This window comes from Miniopterus natalensis, chromosome 10, assembly GCF_054644295.1.
Source record: "Miniopterus natalensis isolate mMinNat1 chromosome 10, mMinNat1.hap1, whole genome shotgun sequence".
NCBI lineage: Eukaryota > Metazoa > Chordata > Mammalia > Chiroptera > Miniopteridae > Miniopterus > Miniopterus natalensis.
This window is the reverse complement of record NC_142090.1, coordinates 38,720,967-38,740,662: the sequence shown is the minus strand read 5'-3', so window position 1 is coordinate 38,740,662 and position 19,696 is coordinate 38,720,967. Positions and strand designations below refer to the sequence as shown.

At 38.5% G+C, this 19,696-nt stretch overlaps 2 protein-coding genes across 4 annotated transcripts in view; one reads left to right on the top strand and one right to left on the bottom strand.

Annotated features, from left to right (window-relative positions):
- Positions 1-10,102: 10,102 nt before the first annotated feature.
- On the bottom strand, positions 10,103-11,978 carry MPLKIP (M-phase specific PLK1 interacting protein). The gene is made up of 2 exons (XM_016207276.2): positions 11,579-11,978; positions 10,103-10,628 (listed from the first exon to the last, which is right to left on the bottom strand). Exons 1-2 carry the CDS (start codon positions 11,915-11,917, stop codon positions 10,428-10,430), a joined length of 540 nt encoding a protein of 179 aa, XP_016062762.2. The 5' UTR covers positions 11,918-11,978; the 3' UTR covers positions 10,103-10,427.
- Positions 11,979-12,310: 332 nt separating this feature from the next.
- The window catches only part of SUGCT (succinyl-CoA:glutarate-CoA transferase), an 841,499-nt gene continuing 834,113 nt past the window's right edge, over positions 12,311-19,696 (top strand). The window contains exons 1-2 of one of the 3 annotated variants that reach the window (XM_087821075.1): positions 12,311-12,476; positions 19,511-19,562. In XM_087821075.1, coding sequence (XP_087677201.1) covers positions 12,371-12,476; positions 19,511-19,562 — 158 coding nt within the window. In that variant the 5' untranslated portion in view covers positions 12,311-12,370. The remainder of the gene's footprint in view (positions 12,477-19,510; positions 19,563-19,696) is intronic. The other 2 variants (XM_016207271.2, XM_016207275.2) reach the window with 2 other exon arrangements.

The window sequence follows — 19,696 nt, the reverse complement described above, 5'->3', positions numbered from 1 at the left end:
TTTTTTTTTGCATGTGGAAGTCCAGTTGTTCTAGAGCCATTTGTTGAAAAGACTCTTCTTTTTCTAACAAATTGCCTTTCCTTCTTTGCCAAAGATCAGTTGACTACATTTGTGTGGGTCTATTTCTGGTCTCTGTATTGTGTTCCATTGACCTAGTTGTCCCTATTCTTTCACCAATACCACATGGTCTTGGTTACTGTAGCTTTACAGTAGGTATTGCAGTCAGATAGTGTCAGTTCTGTTACTGTGTTCTTCAATATTGTGTTGGCTATACAATTAAATATTGTGTTGCCTTTACAATTAAACTTTATTTATTTATCCTCACCAGAGGATGTTTTTTCTGTTGCTTTTCAGAGAGTGGAAGGGGGGTGGGGCGGGGAGGGGGAGGGGGAGGGGGAGGGAGAGAAACGTCCATGTGAGAGAGAAACATTCATCCTGGCCTCCCCTACCCTGCCCAGCCAGGAGTCCAACCCAGAACGTTTTGGTGTATGCGATGATCATCAAACCAACCGAGCCACCGGGCCAGGACGGCAGTAACTGATTTTCCAATGTTGAGGCAGTCTTGCATACCTGGAATTCCACTTGTTCATGGTATATTTCTTTTAACACATCGTCAAATTTAATTTGCTATTTTGTTGAGGATTTTTGCTTTTATCTTCATGACAGATATTGGTGTAGTTTTCCTTTTTTGTAATGTCTTTGTCTGGTTTTGGTATTAGCATAATTCTGGCATTATCAAATGTGTTAACCTTGTGGACCAGCTATTTCAAGCCAGAACTAGTCCATGCAGCTGGCTACTTTGGTCAGCAAGGTGTTTAAAATTACTTAAATTAATGTAAGTACAGACATAAGTTATCTTGTGACCTAACAGCAACATTTGGATACAGAAACACGAGTATATTCATGACTGGTCAGCAAGGTGTTTTAAGAGATCAAAATTTTTATTATGAAATATTTCAAAGAAATGAGAAAAGTATATGTATACCCTATAGCCAGCCTTAATAAATTGTAATGTTTTCCAAATATGGATAGATTGAAACACCCACCTGCCAACCGAATTTATTTGAAGCCTGTATCTCCTAACCTATCTCCAAATAATTACTATTATGAATATAGTGTTTGTTACTTACATTCATTGTTTCATACTATTACTTTATGCTATACATCTATAAATAATACAAAGTATTATTTTTTAGGCTTTTACATTTTATGTGAAAAATAACACATAGGCCTTTTTTTGCTCAAAATTAGTTTGGATTTTTTTCATATTGTATCGTATAGTTCTAATTAATTCAATTGCTGGATTGTACAAATATACAACTTATTCATCCTTTGTCCTATTGGTGGTCAGACTGTTGTCAGTGTTTTGATTACTGCGAAGAACATTCTTGAATATGTCTCTGCACAAATTTGAGTGCATGTTTCTCTAGGTTACATACTGTAGAAGAAAATAATTCATGTTGTGTTTTCTCCATTTGCAAGAATAATTTCTGTAAGGAGGGCTTTCACATACTGTTAATTCAGTAACAATTCATTATGAGAATTAATACTCTTATACTGAGTTAGTTATGAAAACAAAGTTGTGGTAAGCAGGTTATTATACAAAGTCAAATACTGCCCCAAGTCTAAGTAAGGGAACAAACTTTATGCACAAATATTTTTAAAAGTTTACTTCTCTATAGTCACATGTTGACAGGTAACAATCCCTAGAGGACTGTTGAATATGAATCTGAGAATGTTATGAGTTCTTTGTCCTGAGTGAACAAACACTTAACAAGTACATTTAACCTACATTTTATGGTAACTGCTACATAAATATTCTCTGACCTTTAAAAAAATCTTTCTAAACATATTTGTATTCACCAAAGTATTTTTGACCGACTTAGAATGCCATCTCATTCTGTGCTATTCTGACTTGTGGCTAATGTTTCCAGCTACAAGTTTAGACAAGTTTAAGTTACATTAATTGGGGTTTATAATAATTACATTCCACAACATCTAGATAGGGATTTCATGGGTTTCGGGGTTTTGAGATCACTGTACTGCCAAATGCTCTCTCTGAAGTGGTACTACCAGTTTATACTCTCATGAGCACTTGTGTAGTATAGGATGCTCCACATCTGCACCAACACATTGTATTGTCAGGCTCTTAAAGTTTCATCAATGTAATAATTGTGATGGGAAGTCATTGTGACTTCAATTTTGAGATTCATATGCTTATTATCCATCTAGGTTTTCTCTTCTATAATTGCCTTTCTTGGCACATTTGTCTGCTTGTCTTTCTAATTGATTTGTAGAAATTCTTTACATGTTTTGGATATGAATAATATATTAGTTATATGTGTTATCAATTGCCTGTCCTTTATGGTGCCATTTGTTGTATTTTAATATTAATACAGTCAAATTCATCTACCTTTTATGTGCTCTTCATATCTTGTATAAGAAATCCTTCCCTATTAAAAATTCATAAAATCTGCCTATATTTTCTTAAAAACATTAAAAAAATTAATTTACTTTAGAAAGAGAGGAAGGGAGAGAGAAATACTGAATTGTTGTTCCACTTATTTATGCATTCATTAGTTGAATCTTGTATGGGCCTGCAACCTTGGTGTATCAGGACCACACTCTATCCAACCAAGCTAACGGGCCAGAGTATAAACTTTTTTATTTTTTATTTTTACATTTCACATTCAGGCCTTCATGTGTGAATTTCTTTCTGAAGTCTCTGTTTTTGTTTCTCTAGTCTGTTTATTCTTGCACCAGTCAGTCATTAGTTTTATTTGGTAGAGCAGGCTACTTATATTTTTCTTCAGCATTTTTATAACTAATTTTGACCCATTTCCATGTAAATATGGGAATCATTTTGCAAGGTCCACAAAAATTTTGAGATTTTGATGGGAATCAGATTGACTTTATAGATTTAGAGAAAGGACATATGTGCAATACTGATCTTTCCATATCACTGAACTTAGTAATGCTTTTTAAAAAGTACTATAAAAATGCTTTATAATTTCTGTTGTCAGCCCCACACCCCTCCCGCCACATGCCAAGATTTACTGTAGCTTGCTTTGGAGAGTGGGACATTTCATTCCATTTTTCAACTGGTGTATAGGAAAGCTGTAATTATACATTGTTCCAGAATAGTTAAAAAAGTTTTCTTCTTTTGGAGTTGTACACAGATAATACCTGCAAATAAGATCAGTTTCATCTGTCCTCTCCCACTTCTCAAAGATTTTTGTGTGTTCAATTTTAAGCAACTATATTTCTCCATGTACTGAGTTCTGATAGACCCTCTCCTTTAACCAATTAATTAGATGTATTATAGGAATAATTTTTCAGGTGCTGAACCACCGTAGTAATACTGATAAACCCTATTAGTCCTCCGCTGCCGCCTCCTTCTTTTTGTAACTCCTGAATTGTGGTACCATTTTTCCCCCCCTCTAAAAGTCCCCATGGAAAAGGAAACACTTGAAAAAGACTTCAAGTAAGAGAGTGATGAACAGTATATATACTGAGGGGAGAAATTAAGACAAAAGGAACAGCAGATGCAAGGCAGGGCTATGCCTAGTAGATTTGAGAAACATCAGGGAAGCCAGGATAGTTGGTGTAGAGTGAGGGAAAGGGTGAAAGGGAAGTGAGAGAGGTTATAGTATCCCATATCAAGTGGGGTTTTGTAGGCCACTTTTATTTATTTTTTAATGTTTTAATTTATCTTTTATTGTTGAAAGTATTATAAATGTCCCCCTTCCCTCCCATTGATCCCCTCCACCCTGCACCCTCCCCACCCCCCGCCTTCACCACACTATTTATGCATATATGCTTGTAAGTTCTTAGGTTAATCTCTCCCCAGCCACCAACCCCTGCCTTCCCTCTGAGATTCATCAGTCTGTTCCATGCTTCTATGTCTCTGGATCTGTTTTGGCCATTGGTTTATTTTGTTCATTAGATTCCACATATGAGTAAGATCATGGGATACTTACCTTTCTTTGGCTGGCTTATTTCGCTAGCATAATACTCTCCAGGTTCCACCATGCTGTCTCAAATGGTAAGGGATCCTACTATTGCATTGCTGGCAATCTCTCCCTTAAAGTCCTCCAGAAGTTGTTTTTGTTTGTTTGTTTTTGTTTTTTTTCAGCCTGTGTGAGACTTTTATTCTGAGTTGGGTCTCTTGGAGACAGCATATATTTGGGTCATGTTTTCTTATCCATTCAACTACCCTATGCCTTTTTTTTTTCTTTCTTTTTGAGCATTTAATCCCTTTAACATTTCTTACAATGCTGGTTGGTGGTGATAAACTCCATTAGCCCTTTTTTTTTTTTTTTGGTCTGGGAAGCTCTTTATTTCTCCATCTATTTTGAATGAAAGCCTCACTGGATAGAGTAGTCTTGGTTTCAGATCCTTGCTTTGCATTACAGTGAATACTTCATGCCATTCCCTTCCCGCCCGTGAAATTTCTGATGAGAAATCAGCAGACAGCCTTATGGGAGCACCTTTGTAAGTAACAGCTTGTTTCCCCCTTGCTGCCTTTAAGATTCTCTCTGTCTTCAATTTTTGGCACTTTAACTATGATGTGTCTGGGTGTGGGCCACTTTGGATTCTTCTTGCTTGGGACTCTCTGTGCCTCCTGAATTTGTGTGGCTTTTTCCTTGACCAGGTTAGGGAAGTTTTCTGCTATTTCTTAAAACAGGTTCTCTAACCCTTGCTTACTTTGATCTCTTTTGGCATTCCTATGATGTGAATATTGTTATGTTTCATATTATCCCACAGCTCCCTTAAACTGTCCTCCTGTTTTTTAATTGTTTTTTCTTTTTGGTTCCCTGATTTTTTTTCTACTCTGTCTTCTAATTTGCTAATCTGATCCTCAGCTTCTCCTAACCTGTTTATTCCTTCCAATGTTTTTTGTTTTTTTTTTTTACTTCTATGTTGTTCTTAATTTCCTTTGTAGTTTCCATTTCTTTCTCATGCTGTTGAGCATCCTTACGATCAGTATTCTCAGCTCTATATCTGATAGATTGCTTATCTCGATTTCATTTAGCTTTTTTATGGAGAATTTTTTTGCTTTTTATTGGGGGCTTGTTTTTTTTTTATCTCCCCACTTTGACTGCCTGTTTAGATTTGTTTCTATGTATTAGGTAGTCTGCTATGACTCTCAGTCTTTTGGATGGTGTCTGGTGCAGGTCAATGTCAGAGGCTGTTTGTGACTGGCCTTGAGTACCCCGTTTGAAGTTTTCCATACTCCACAGCTTGTGGTTCCCTTTGCTGGGGCTCGATATGTTTGTAAAGGACCAAGACGGGCACCAAGGTCTGCTTTCCCAGGTCCAGAAGCAGATCAGGCAAAGCTGTGATATCTTATTTAGGATTTTCAGTAACTATGTTCATAAATAAAATGACTTACAATTTTGAAACATTTATAGGGTCCTTAGCCAGGTTTGAGATCAAGTTATTACCATAGGTTTAATATTTGGTGGAATTTTTTTTTTTTAACTAACAGTTTTTATAACACAGGAATTATGTATTCCATGGAGGCTTGGTAAATCTGGTGTCATTTGTGAGGAGAAAACTTACATATTAACTGAATATCAGTAATGGCTATTGGTTTATTTTGACTTTGTATTCCTTTTAAGGTGATGTTAGAATGTATTTTCTAAAATATTACTCAGCTCGTCTGTTTTCTAATACTTTGTCATAGTAAATGCTGAGAACTCGTTCATCCATATAAAGGAATAGAATTTTGTTATAGTGGTGCCATTTAATTCTTGGATGCCTTTTATGTTATAGGTCAAAAATCATAAAATTATTTAATTATTTTGAATGATCATTAATTGACAATTTGATTATGCTTTCTTCAATTTTGCTGAAAGCAAAAAATTAAAAACCACCCTCCCTGGAGAATATGTTCAGGCCATTTTCTTAACTCCTTGGAGTATTAACCAAAAGGCTTTACCAAGACTTATCTATAACTCTTACATTTAGCATCATAGTGCTCATGGAAAATTAAGACAAAACTGAGTAAAAATATCCCCATAAAATTGGAAGTTGCACAGATATATTGAGGATGATTATATAGAGATTAGAAATTTTATGTTTGAAAGCATTTGTTTCTTACAAAATTAGAAGAGAATATGAAAATATGAGAGGAATTAATCCTAATTAAGTAAAGCTAGTTTTCTACAGTTAAATGCACTATGTCCTTAGACTATATTTTATAGACATTTACACCTATACCTATATTGAAATATATGTTCTGCCTTTAAGAATACTGTTTTAGCCTGGCCAGGCGTGGCTCAGCGGTTGAGCATCGACCTAGGATCCAGGTAATCGGGGTTTAATTCCTGGTCAGGGTACATGCCCGGGCTGTGGGCTCGATCCCTGGTCAGGGGCATGCAGGAGGCAGCCGATCAATGACTCTCTCATCATTGATGTTTCTATCTCCCTCTCCCTCTTCTTCTCCCTCTCCCTCTCCCTTCCTCTCTCTGAAATCAATAAAGATATATATTTTTAAAAAAATACTGTTTTAAGGTATTTCATCAAAGTAAGATGCACATTTTAACATCTCTGAAATTGGGATGCATCTTATAATTGATGGCATATCATAGTTTAGTTGGCAATGTTTTTCTTTTTACTAAGTGGTATATAATGGTGAGTCATATAATAATGTCTTACATTACAAGAAAAATTATATTAAGAGTGAAAAGATACTCGGTCATTACTAAGTTTAGGGCTTATGCAAGGTATCCTGATGGCTATTATGTTTTATGACTACTACTGATGACTATTTTTCTATTTACAACAAAATCCACAATATACTTGTTAATTTAAGCCTAAATACATAGTAGGAATGAAAAAAACAGAGAAATAGCTCAGAGACAATAAGCAGGAGACTTAGGCCAGGAAAAAATTAATATGAATTTACAGAATCTAATATAATGAACCTGGCAAAGGTTAATAAAAATGTCCCACTTAAGAATCTGAAAAATGCTCTAGGAAACAAAATCATGAACTTACCAAGAAATACGATCTTTCAACTTGAAGATATAATTTTAATATGTCAGAAATAAACATGAAACTTTTAACTTCCTCCTTGAAATCATGCAAATTATGCTACTCAGGGAGGTTTTAGACATATTCATCATGCTCTTTACCATTACTGATAATGGTGAAGACAATTTGCTTAACATCAGATTCATCAAAACCCATCATTTCTTACACTTATCTTGACTATTCTAATAGATGAGGTCAGCAACCTTCTGATTTGTTGCCTAAAAATAAGGTGCCTTTCCCTCACGCTCTCTTTGCTTTACTGTCACACTACTCGCCCACAGGAAAAATGGTTTTTGAATAGTCGGGTGACAAAAAAGGCAAGGTTATTAAACAAAAACTGTCATCACTCTATCTCCGTACTTGACAATACATCTAAATTCTGAACATCTCCACATTAGCCAATATAACCCATTTCTAAGACCACATCTTACCCACAATAAAAATACATTAACTTCTACCATACTTCCTTGGTGGAAAGGAAGGAAAAGTCTGCTCAGGTTCAAAGGGAAGGAACATAACTCCACATCTTTTTTTTTTAATCCTCATCAGAGGATATTTTTTTCCATTGCTTTTCAGAGAGAGTGGGGGTGGGGGGTGGGGAAGAGGAAACCATCTATGTGAGAGACACATCCATTGGTTGCCTCCTGCACACGCACCAACTGCTGTCGATCGAGTTTGCAGTGGAGGTATGTGCCCTTGGCTGGAATCGAATCCCGAACCCCTCAGTCCATGGGCCAACACTCTAACCACTGAACCAAACCAGCCAGGGCAACTCCACATTTTGATGGGGGTGGTGGCAAGGTTTTGGAAGAATATGTGAGACCTGAAATACTGCTGGGGTAATTTTTGAAAAATACAACTGCTATAGGTTGTCTGTTTGTTTTGTAAAGTAGGGTAGGGTGATTACATAATGGCAGAAGAGAAAATGGAGAACTGGCACAATCCACTGATCATGCAGATGGTCTTTAAAGGCAGATCAGTTTTAACAAAGAATATATATGGGAATTGAGGATCTGGCTCTGGATATCCTTAAAGCTATCTGTGCTTGCATATCCCTTGGAAAGTTGAATACTGTTGTTTGAAGACACAACTATAGATTATTTTTACATTCTTTAATTATATAAGTATTTAAGATGCATACTTAACTATAAATTTTCCTAACATAATTACTTAGCATTTTTATGGGGATAAAAATGTGTATTCTGAAACACTGAAAAAAAATTTTTTTTCATTTAAAAGACTAATCTATTTCTTTCACTCAGCTAAACAAAAATAGGCTAATAATAGAAACAAACCAAAATATCAATGTCAAACATGAACAACTAGAGCAATATATATATAGCAATGAACCTTTTCTGAAGACAAAAAAATGTTTCTTTTAAAAAAATTAGAAAAAGTCAGACCTCTGGAAGTAGATGTTGGTAAGGTGACGGAAAAAAAAATTACATTTAGTTGTTTAACATTACACTTGTAAAGCAGTAAAATAAAATGTACATAAACCATTAGAACAGTTAAAATTTGAAAGTCTTCCAAATATATACTTTATCACAAAATACTTTTTCTTATTTTTGCCAGTAACCCAGTGATTGCTAAGAGTGCTTTAATAATTATTTCTAAAAGCTATTTCCTAAAGATATTTCTTGCCTATGAAGTTCAATAAAAGGTTTAAAAAAGTAATATACTTGCTCTAATTTTCATTATGCATCATGACCTCGAATCATCTGGAAAGACAAGATATTAGGGACTAGACATTTCCTTTAATATATTGGGGAAAAAGTATTTACTATTTTTTAATATGCAGGATATAAGGGCAGAGCAATACCGTAGATAAAATCAGACTATCTGCATTCATTCACCAAGTATTTATTAAGCACCTACTATTTTTCCAGGCATCATTCTAAGAGCTGAGGATATAGGGGTGAATAAGTAGCAGCTACAATTTTTTGAGTGCTTACTATGTGACAGGCTCTGGCCTAAGTTTCACACATGTAAAACCATTTAATCCTCAAATACAACATCTCTGTGACATGGGTACTATTAATTTCTTCCTTTTACATATGAGAAAACTGAGGCATAGATGTTAAATAATTCATCCAGTTAGTAACTGGCAGTAGTAGTCCTGGGTATCTTAATCTAAAATCCTTCCCTTCTCATTTTCTTCTTTGCCTCCGTGAAAATCTAACAAAATGAATTAGGTATGGCTCAAATAGGTGGCGAGACCATTTTATTTTTGGACATTTATTTCTGGGAATGTGTAAACGAAATTTTAACCAGCTGTATTTTCATCTATTGTGACCTCAAAATATTTTAAAAGCCTTGATTTTGTTTAAATAGAAAAAATATCCCTTCATATTTTTCCCTCCATTACTGTAACATTTCTTCCTGTGGAAAACCACTTCTGTACTCCAGGTAGGCATAGTAGGGCTAAAGATCACAGCACTGTCTCATTGTAGGGGTGGGTCCACTATTCAAACTAATTAGGCCTCACTACCTTGGACAGTTATTAGGTCAGGACTACAGAAACATAATCTAAGTAAGCAAGGCCAATCTGCCTTCCCTGGGATTGACTAAATTGGGAAATGTCCTCTTCACAAAGGAAACGAATTGAGACCGCTGGTAGCCATCTTTCTTGACCTCAAGAGAAAATAACTCCACAATACTGAGTAATGCAGAGAAATTCAGACACAAAATATTTTGACCTAACTATGTAAGAAATAGGTATGTCCTTGCCCTTTCCAGTTAAGTGAGGATAAAGGGTATAAAAATTCGTTTACTTAAGCTTAAGTGAATTTCTGTGACTTCCAATCAAGTTTCAATGCATTTTAACAAAAGCATTACATAAAATATGCACATAAAACAATGGTTATAATAGGAACAGTACTCTTCTTTATTCTTTCTTTACCACTCTTTCTCTGTGAACAAATATAGAACTGTCTACAGCTCAAAAAGGATGGTTTATTTTATTTTCAAAAGTAGTAGGCAAAATATTTACTTATGAATTCTGATTACAAAGCATTATTTCAATAATTCCATTCCTTTAGGAAAGGGCATAACCACAATATAGCTAGAAAGACAAAATGTTTTATTTTAAAACATTGGAAAAACATTAAAAGACAAATGTCCATTATATAACCAAGAATGTTAAATATTTGGAAACTGTAAATCTTCTAGAATGTGGTAGGCACTTTCAGAGAGCTAAATATTACAAATTATCCTACCATATTTCTTCTCTAATACCAACAATATTTGATATGATGAAAAATACCAAGAAGACCCAACTAATTATTCAAAGTCACCATGTCAGGGTTCAACTTAAGTACACAAGTTAAAGTTCTGTCCAAGATGTTCCTGACACATGAAGCTTCCAGTTGAAAATTTCAGAAATGCTAACAAAAGTATCTTCCTTTTTTGCTTGTGAATGTTTGAGTATTGCTGTACTGTTGGCTTATATCCACTACAGATATTGGTTCTAGGCCAGCCCAAGGGTCTTCAAGCATTGAAGGTTTGAAATAAGTTTCCAATTCATTAGACATTCTTTTTTCTCTACAACGCCCTGATCCAAAAGGTGTAGATGTCCTTGGAGAACCCTTTAGAAAAAAAATCATCAGTTAAAAAACCATTTATTAGAGATAACTGGTACTTTTTCTTTAAAAGCTAGTTGGGGGTCATATTGTTAAAAGTTGTTGTGCTTTGAAGCCAAATACATTCCACTGCAAAGTCCACGCTTTCTTGAATCTAGTGCTTTTGTTTTTAAAATGTAAACTAATTTGGTATTCTGTTATTAATCCCATGCCTACTGTCACCTCAAGTACTTTGGGTTTTCAAACTTTGCGGAACTATCAAATAGTGATGAAATAAGAAATAATTGTATTTCAGTTTTTCCTCAAAATTTCCATATTTTTCTGGAAAAAAACCTATTTAACCCTATAGCTTCAAAATTTCTAGAACCTTCCCATCTCATTAGCTCTAGACTTAAAGGGCTGGGATGCACCGAATAAATCACAAAAATCCTACACACACCAAAAGTACTCTTTCAACTCCTGTATTCACTCTCACCGAGAGGAATAGGAAACTCCCACTATCACTGCTTTCCCTTGAGAAAACTTGGAGCAGAGGCCAGTGTCGTTCGAAAACAAAGGCGGGAAAGGGAAAAAAAAGTGCAGCAGCCTATAACTCTCTAACCCAGATGAACTCTATCCTGGGAATTCATTCGCTTCTTTTCTCTCGGAGACCTGGGCTCAGAATAAATTCACTGAAACGAATTGGCAAGGCCTCTGACAAAAGAGAATTAGGGAAATTTCCAGCGAATGAGTGGCAGCGTAGTGGCTAAAAGCAGGAGGGCTCTAGAAAGTTAAGGCCACTTTCTCGGGTAATCTAAAGACAGTTAATTTCTCTGAGCCTCAGTTTATTCATCTGCAAAGAGAAGGTAACAAACAATCTCACCTCACAGAGGATTAAAAAATAATCCACATAAAGGGATTATTAGTACCGTGCCTGCCATACAGTAAGAGCGTCGCAAACGCTGGCTATTTATTACCTGGGGGTGGGTCTGCTGCTGCCCTGGGGAGTAGCCGAACTGCTGCTGGGATCCCGCGGGGGACCTGGAGTAGGAGCCAGGATAGCTGCCAGGGGACGGAGACCCGAACCGGCCCCCGGGGAAGCTGCCGCCGTGTCGCGGAGAGGGGCTGCTCCCATAGGGCCTACCCCGGGGCCCGTACGACTGCGTGTGATGTGGACTCCCGTACCCGTCCCTAGGGGAGGGCAGTCGTGGCCCGCCTCCGCCCGGGGTACCCCGGAAGCTGCTCCCGCTACTCCAACCTCCTATACCCTGGCTGGGGTACGGAGGAGTCGGGGGTCGAAAATTCTGTCGGTGCATATCTGGAGATGAAGACCTGACTCCCGCGCCCCCGGAACCGTCCCGACCGAACCGTCTCAGATTACTGGTGGTCCTACACCAAAATAGTTCTCCGCTGCCAGCGCGGCACAACACATTGGTTCCGGCTACACAGAAGTTCCGCTAGCGGCAGGGAAATGAGTTATTTGTGTAAAGAATGAGCGAATTTAAGTGAAGGAGGGAGGAAGAAGAGGATAAAGAAAAGGCGGGACACCCGGCTCGGAAACGTTCTTTACAGTCTGGCTGTCTTTGGTGAGAACGACTGGTTAGACACCTGCCCAGACAAAGACCGGAGACAAGAGAGCTGCGCCCAGCGCGGCCCCGCCTGCGGCCGGGGTGGAGTCTGAGGCGTTCGTGGGCGCCCCCAGCGGCTGCGGGTCGGGCGATCCCTGTGCTCATCTCAGGCTGGGGCAGAGGGTGTTTGAGAGGCGCGCGATGCTGGCTGCGCTGGCACTGGCGAGGGTCGCTGCTCTGCGGAGAACCGGCTTTATCTGTGGCCCAGGCGGCAGAAGGGAGCTGTGGACCGGCCCCCCGCAGTCAGGTACCCTCCAAAACTGCCCTCGCGGCGAAGGGGACGCCGCCGGCGGCGCCCTGCGTGGAGTGCCCGAGCTCTCCCGACGTTCCTGCTGACCCCGCAGGCCCTTTGGCCTTTCCGCGTCCCTGCGCCCGGCTCAAGGCCTCCCGCTGGCTTTGTCTCGCTTTCCGGCCTCCGCGGAGTCTCCCGCCCGGTCGGGGCGCGGGGCTGGGAGCTCGGCGCTGCGCCCGCCCCACCTCGGGTCATACCGGGCGCAATTCTCGCCTCTCGGTTACCCCCACCCTCTCGTCTCCCAAGTTTAAATAACTTTAAAAATGTACACCCGCATTTCAGAAGGGAGTTCAGATTGCATCTTGGCGAGGCTGTGCAAACAAATGCTGGACTTTACTCCCTCTTTTGGATTAGCAGGCTAGGGAGGTGACTAGGAAGCAGCGATACTGATTTTCAAAGAACAAAACTTGGCTAAAGCTTAAAATCTTGATTGTTTCACAGACTTTTAGTTAAAGAAAAATGTGATAATTCAATAATGACACCTAATGTATAGTAAAACACGCCTTTGTACCAGACAGCTGTCCCATATTTTGTTTAGAATTTGAAACTTATATTTACCATAGTTTTGTAGAACTTTTTTTGCTCCTTCAAAATTTGGGGTTACAGTCACTGAATCTTTACACCAGCTTGTAGGAAACAATCTTAAAAGTGTCGGCGGTGGGAATGGCACCAGGTGTTAGACCGTTGGGGTCAGACTGGACCTGGGTTCAGCAACCTTGGTACTTGAGTTCTGGCTAGGAAAGAATTTAGAGCCAAGATTCAAACAAAAGGAAACATTTATTTATTAAATCAGAGAGGTGGCCCTAGAGGGTTTGGCTCAGTGGCTAGAGCATGGGCAGACTGAAGGGTTCCATTTGGGTCAAGGGCATGTATCTCTGCTGCGGGCTGGATCCTGGGCCTGATTGGAGGCACGTGGGGGAGGCAACCAGTTGATGTGTGTGTGTGTCTCTCTCTCCCTTCCACTCTTTCTGAAAAAGCAATGGAGAAAATATATCCTCAGGTGAGGATTAAAAAAAAATCAGAGGTGGAAAAAGTAATTCATAGGAGAAATGGGCTTAAGTTATAGAAGCAAAGGAAGGGCCCTGGGAGTTTAGGAATGAGGAAGGTAAAGGCGGTGCACCTGGGGGTGGCGATGCGGACATGGAGGGGGAAAGGAAAGGCACTGGCCTGCTCCCTCTGTCCTAAGGGGTTTTTTTTGTTTGTTTGTTTTTTGTGCTCACCAGAGGATATTTTTTCCATTGCTTTTCAGAGCGAGCAGTAGGGAGATCACACACACACTCTCTCTCTCTCTTTCTCTCTCTCTCTCTCTCTGATGTGAGAGAGACACTTCCATTGGTTACCTCCTGCACGTGCCCCCAGTCAGGGCCCAGGATCCAGCCTGCAACAGAGGTACATGCCCTTGGCCCAAATCGAACCTCAGACCCTTCAGTCTGCTGGCTGATACTCCAACCGCTGAGCAAAACTGACTAGGGCCCTAAGGGTTTTAAGGAGGAAGATTTTACGGGAGATCCCAGGGGAAGATCTCAGTAGAATATTCAGCAGCTTTACAGGTATGTCCTTTCAGGTGTCAGGTCTCTACTGATTGATTGGTCAGTGTTAGGGCAGGGGGTCATTATTCAATGCAGCTGGTCTGAGGTCAGCTGTAGCATTGCTTGTCTGGTTTTGATGCTTTTCTGGGCCTGGAGCTGAAATACACCTGAGGCCTAGATATTGTCTCTAGGGAGGAAAGGTCAGGGAGTCTAAACCACATGGCCAAGCAATATGCTAGGGGAGGAAAGGTCACCCTGGGAACAAGGTCCCACTCTACAATTGTTTTGCTAGGCACCCAGGGCTTGCACACACCCCCACATACTGTGACCTGTATCTGGCCCATTGTTCTTACTCTGCTCATGTCTATCTAACTGCCTACCACAAAAGAACTTAAACTCATTCAATCTTTGCCTCATGGATAGCAAGTGCTTTTCAGTCTATACACATTCTTGAAACTGCCACTCTTCCTCACTCTGTTTTGTGACATACCTAGCCTAGAGTGTGATGTGGTAATGTAAGAAACATTTAAACCTGTAAAGAATTTTTGAGAGTTTATTTGAGCATAGTACTGGAAGTCCTAGCCACAACAATCAGGCAAGAAGAAGAAATAAAAGGCATCAAAATTGGAAAGGAAGAAGTAAAACTTACTTTTGTAGATGACATGATACTGTATATAGAGAACCCTAAAGGTTCCATCAAAAAGTGACAAGAACTGATAAATGAATTCAGTAAAGTAACAGGATACAAAATAAATATCTAGAAATCAGTTGCATTGTTATACACCAATAATTAACTATCAGAAAGGAAAACTAATAAAACAATCCCATTCACAATTGCTTCAAAAAGAATAAAATACCTAGGAGTAAATTTAACAAAGTATAGAAAAAAACCTGTACTCAGAAAATTACGACACAGGAAAGAAATTGAAGAAGATACAAATAAGTGAAAGCATATACCATGTTCATGGATAGGAAGCATTAACATCATTAAAATGTCATTACTACCAAAAACAATCTATAGATTTAATGCAATTCCTATTAAAATACCTAGAACATATTTCACAGAACTAAAAAAAATTCCAAAAATTTATATGGAGCCACAAAAGACCCGGAACAGCAACAGCAATCTTGAGCAAGAACAATTTGAGGAATCACCCTATCTGATAGCTATACTACAAGGCCATGGTAATCAAAACAGCATGGTATGGGCATAGAAGCAGGCATATAGATAAGTGAAATAGAATAGAGAGCCCAGAAATAAACCCATGCCTTTATGGTCAGTTAATATTTGACCAAAGAGGAAAAAACATACAATGGGGTAAAGAGAGTCTATTCAATAAATGGTTTTGGGAAAATTGGACAGATATGTACGAAACTAGAGCACCGTCTTACACTGAACACAAGAATAAACTCAAAATGGATTAAAGACTTAAATGTTAGACTCAAAACCATAAAAATCCTAGGAGACAACATAGGCAGTAAAATCTCAGACATTCCTTGCAGCAATATTTTTTCTGATATATCTCCTTGGGCAAGGGAAACAGAAGAAAAACAAATGGGACTACATCAAACTAAAAGGTTTTTTTACAGCAGGGAAACCATCAACAAAATGAAAAGACAATCCACTGAATGGGAGAACATATTCACCAGTATATCTGATGAGAGGTTAATATCCAAGCTTCACAAAGAACTTATAAAACTCAACACCAAAATATACAAGCAATCTAGTTAAAAAGAATATGAATGACCTGAATAGACAGTTCTCCAAAGAAGACAAGCAGATGGCCAATAGACATATGAAAAGATGTTCAGTGTCACTAATCATTAGAGAAATGTGAATTAAAACCACAACGAGATACCACCTCACACCAGTCAGAATGGCTCTCATCAATAAGTCAACAAACAAATGTTGGCAAAGATATGGAGAGAAGGGAACCTTTGTGCAGTGTTGGTGGGAATGCAAACTGGTACAGCTACTGTGGAAAAGAGAATGGAGTTCCTTCAAAAAATTCAAAATGGAACTGCCTTATGACCCAGTTATTCCACTTCTGGGAATTTATCTGAAGAATCCCAAAACACCAATTTGAAAGAATATATGTACCTCTACATTCATTGCAGCATTATTTACAATAGCCAAGATTTGAAAGCAGCCCAAATGTCCATTAGTAGACGAGTGGATAAAAAAACTGTGGTCCATTTACACAATGGAGTACTACTCAGCTGTAAAAAGGAAGAAATTTTTACCCTTTGGGACAGTATGGATGGACCTGGAGAACATTATGCTAAGTGAAATAGGCCAGTCAGAGAAAGACAAGTACCATATGATTTAACTCACGTAGAATTGAATGGATATACTGAACTAACAAGTTGAAATAGAGACAGTCTCATAGCTAGAGAGCAGGCAGATAGCGCTGATGTGGAGCGGGGGTGGGGAGGTTGAGCAAAAAAGAAAAAAGAGAAAGTACTCATGGACACTGACAACAGTGTGGTGATTTCGGAGTGGGAGATGGAGGTGGAAGAGGGTATGGGGGGATAAATGGTGATGGAAAAAATAAAAGAAATTGTTTTTGCCTTAGGTTAATTGCATTCAATTAAAACTATTGATAGAGCACTTAGTATGTATAAAGCTTAGTGATTACCAGTGCAAAGGTACGAAATGGATAGGAGGTAAATACTACATTAATAAGAACCCAAAGCTGAATAAAGTGAATGTCTTAACAACAACAACAAATTTTTGAGTTAAGGTCACAGGAATAATATCCAGTTAGAAAATAAAAATTAAATTCATTGAGAACAGCTAATTTAATGGAGAGCTTGAAGCATGGGTAGGATTTTAGCAAATAATGTTGGGAAAAATTACATAAGTGGGAAGGAAGGAACATAAATTAGAGCCTAGAGGAAAGATAGATACATAGGGTAAATTCTTTTTTTTTTCTTCTTTTTTTTGAATATATTTTTATTGATTTCAGAGAGAGGAAAGGAGAGGGGGAGAGAGAGAGAGAAACATCAACGATGAGAGAGTCATTGATCGAGCCCACAACCCGGGCATGTGCCCTGACCAGGAATCGAACCCCAATCGCCTGGATCCCAGGTTGACGCTCAACCTCTGAGCCACGCCCAGCCAGGCCATAGGGTAAATTCTTGGACAAACATTCCAGTTTTATCATAGCATAGGATCAACTCTGTGGTATGTTGACAATCTCTAGATCTCTTTTGGGATGTCTGATTCTGCTGTTTGCTGTAGTTCAAAAACCATTCCTTGAATGTCCACGAAGTAATAAGCACTTTAAACATTTACAGAGATAAGTGTTGTCTTTTAATACGTGCTCAGAATTCTCATTAGAATCTTGGAGTGAGTCTGCCCAGAAAACTGGAGCATCTTTCTGATGTTGTCTTTGCATAGTTTTCCTTTTCATATCTCCCTTGAAGATGAATGATCCAAAGAATCCAAATGGTGCTTGTGAAAATATGCTCCATCTTAAGGGAAAGTGAAATTCACTTCTGGCTCCAAAAAGCTCTGGAAATGTCAGGATTTCTGTATACAGCAATAGCTGTGATGGACCTACTCTCACAGGCCTCTCTCCCAGGTGACCTAGTGCCACAGGAACCAATGAAGTATATTTTTAAAAAATGTATCCAATCGTCCTAAGTGGCTCAGTTGACTGGAGTATTGTCTGGTACACCAAAAAGGTTGTGGGTTCGATTCCTGGTTAGGGCACAAACCTAGGTTGCAGTTCTATATCTCTCCTCCCTCCCTGCCTCCCTGCCTCCCTGCCTCCCTCCCTCCCTCCCTTCCTTCCTCTCCCCCTCCCTCCCTCTCCCCCATCTCTCCCTCTCTCCTTCTCTCTCTTCCTTTCTAAAAATCAATAAAAGCATATCCTTGGATGGGTGGATAGGGGTAAGGGGGGGGATGGGGGAACATCTGTAATACTTTCTACAATAAAAACAAAAAACAAAAAGAAAAAAAACATTTCCTTGAGTGAAGATTATAAAAAAATGTATTGAACCAATTAGTTTCATCATTTTTCTTCATAAGCTGAGCCTGATCTTAGTCATCATGATCTAAACTTTGTAAGCCACCTGACCATAATTTGATTTTGTGATTTAATGTTGTTAGATATGTTGTGAATTACTGATATAATTACCAACCCCTCTCCTTTTTTTTTAATCCTCACCCGAGAATATATATATATATATATATATATATATATATATATGCACATATATATTGTTAAAGTATACATTTTTATTGATTTCAGAGAGAGTAAGGGAGAGGGAGGGAGAGAGTTAAAACATCAATGATGAGAGATTCATTATTGATTGGCTGCCTCCTGCATGCCCCTGACTGGGGATCAAGCCCCTAACCCAGGCATGTTCCCTGACCAGGAATCAAACCTTAATCTCCTGGATCCTAGGTTGATGCTCAACTGTTAAGCGATGCCCGGCCAGGCGAGAATATATTTTTTAATTGATTTTTTTAGAGTGAGAGGAAAAGAGAGAAACAGACAAACATTGATGTGAGAGAGAAACATCAATCCGTTGCCTTCTACAGTCGCACCGACCTGGGCACATAGGCCAGGGGAATCTAATCTGTAGCCCAGGTGTGTGCCCTGACTGGGAATTGAACCCGACACCTTTCAATGCATGGGGATGATGCTCCAACCAACTGAGCCACACTAGCCAGGGCTGTCTCTTTATTTTTAAAGCTGATGGGTGAAAAGAAAAAGGAAATGGGCACATGATTGTAAATTGTTTAATAAACTTTTAAAATTCATTTTTTTCTCCCTGTGTTAAATGTAGAACAAATAGGCAGAGGTCTTTATTGTTATTTTTTGTTAGTGCTTTTTTCTTGTTTTGTTTACTTTTTATTTATTTATTAAGACTATATTTTTAGAGCAGTGTCAGGTTCACAGCAAAATTGGGAGGAATGTACAGAGATTTCCCATATGCTCCCTACCCCCACACATGCACAGCCTCCCTTAGAGGATACTTTTGTTACAATTGATGAACCTACATTGACACATCATAATCACCTACAGTCCATACTTTTATGTTACTCTTGGCAGTTTATATTCTTTGGGTTTGAAAAAATGTGTAGTGATGTATCTAACATTATAGTATCATATAGAGTATTTTCAGTGCCCTAAAAATCCTCTGCTCAGCCTATCCTCTCTCGCCCTCTCACTTTTTATTTTTCATTAGACAAACTATTTTAAGTGTAACTGGGGATTTATTTAATTGGGAATAATCTGAGATTGGAGGCTTTAATTTTTACAGATTGACTTAATTGGATCAGGGCCAGATTCCTGTGTTACATGTAAAGCAGAAACAATGTAAAAGGAAAAACACTTTTTTTTTTTTTTTTGCAGAGATTGCTTAAAACACGGTATAAAGAATTCTGCATTCTTCCTCCTGAAAATTACTAATCAGTACTCTTTAAGTTTTCTGTATTTTTGCCAGATACTGACAATGTGAAGCCATTGGAGGGTGTAAAAATTCTGGATCTAACAAGGTTTGTATTGGCTTATCTGTTTTTCGGTGGTTGAGTTTTAACCTTCTCTCAAAAAACATTCATGTACTTTTTAAATTATAAGAGGGTGCTTATATGCTTAGTATCAAAATTTTGGAAAGAAAAAAGGGAAAAAT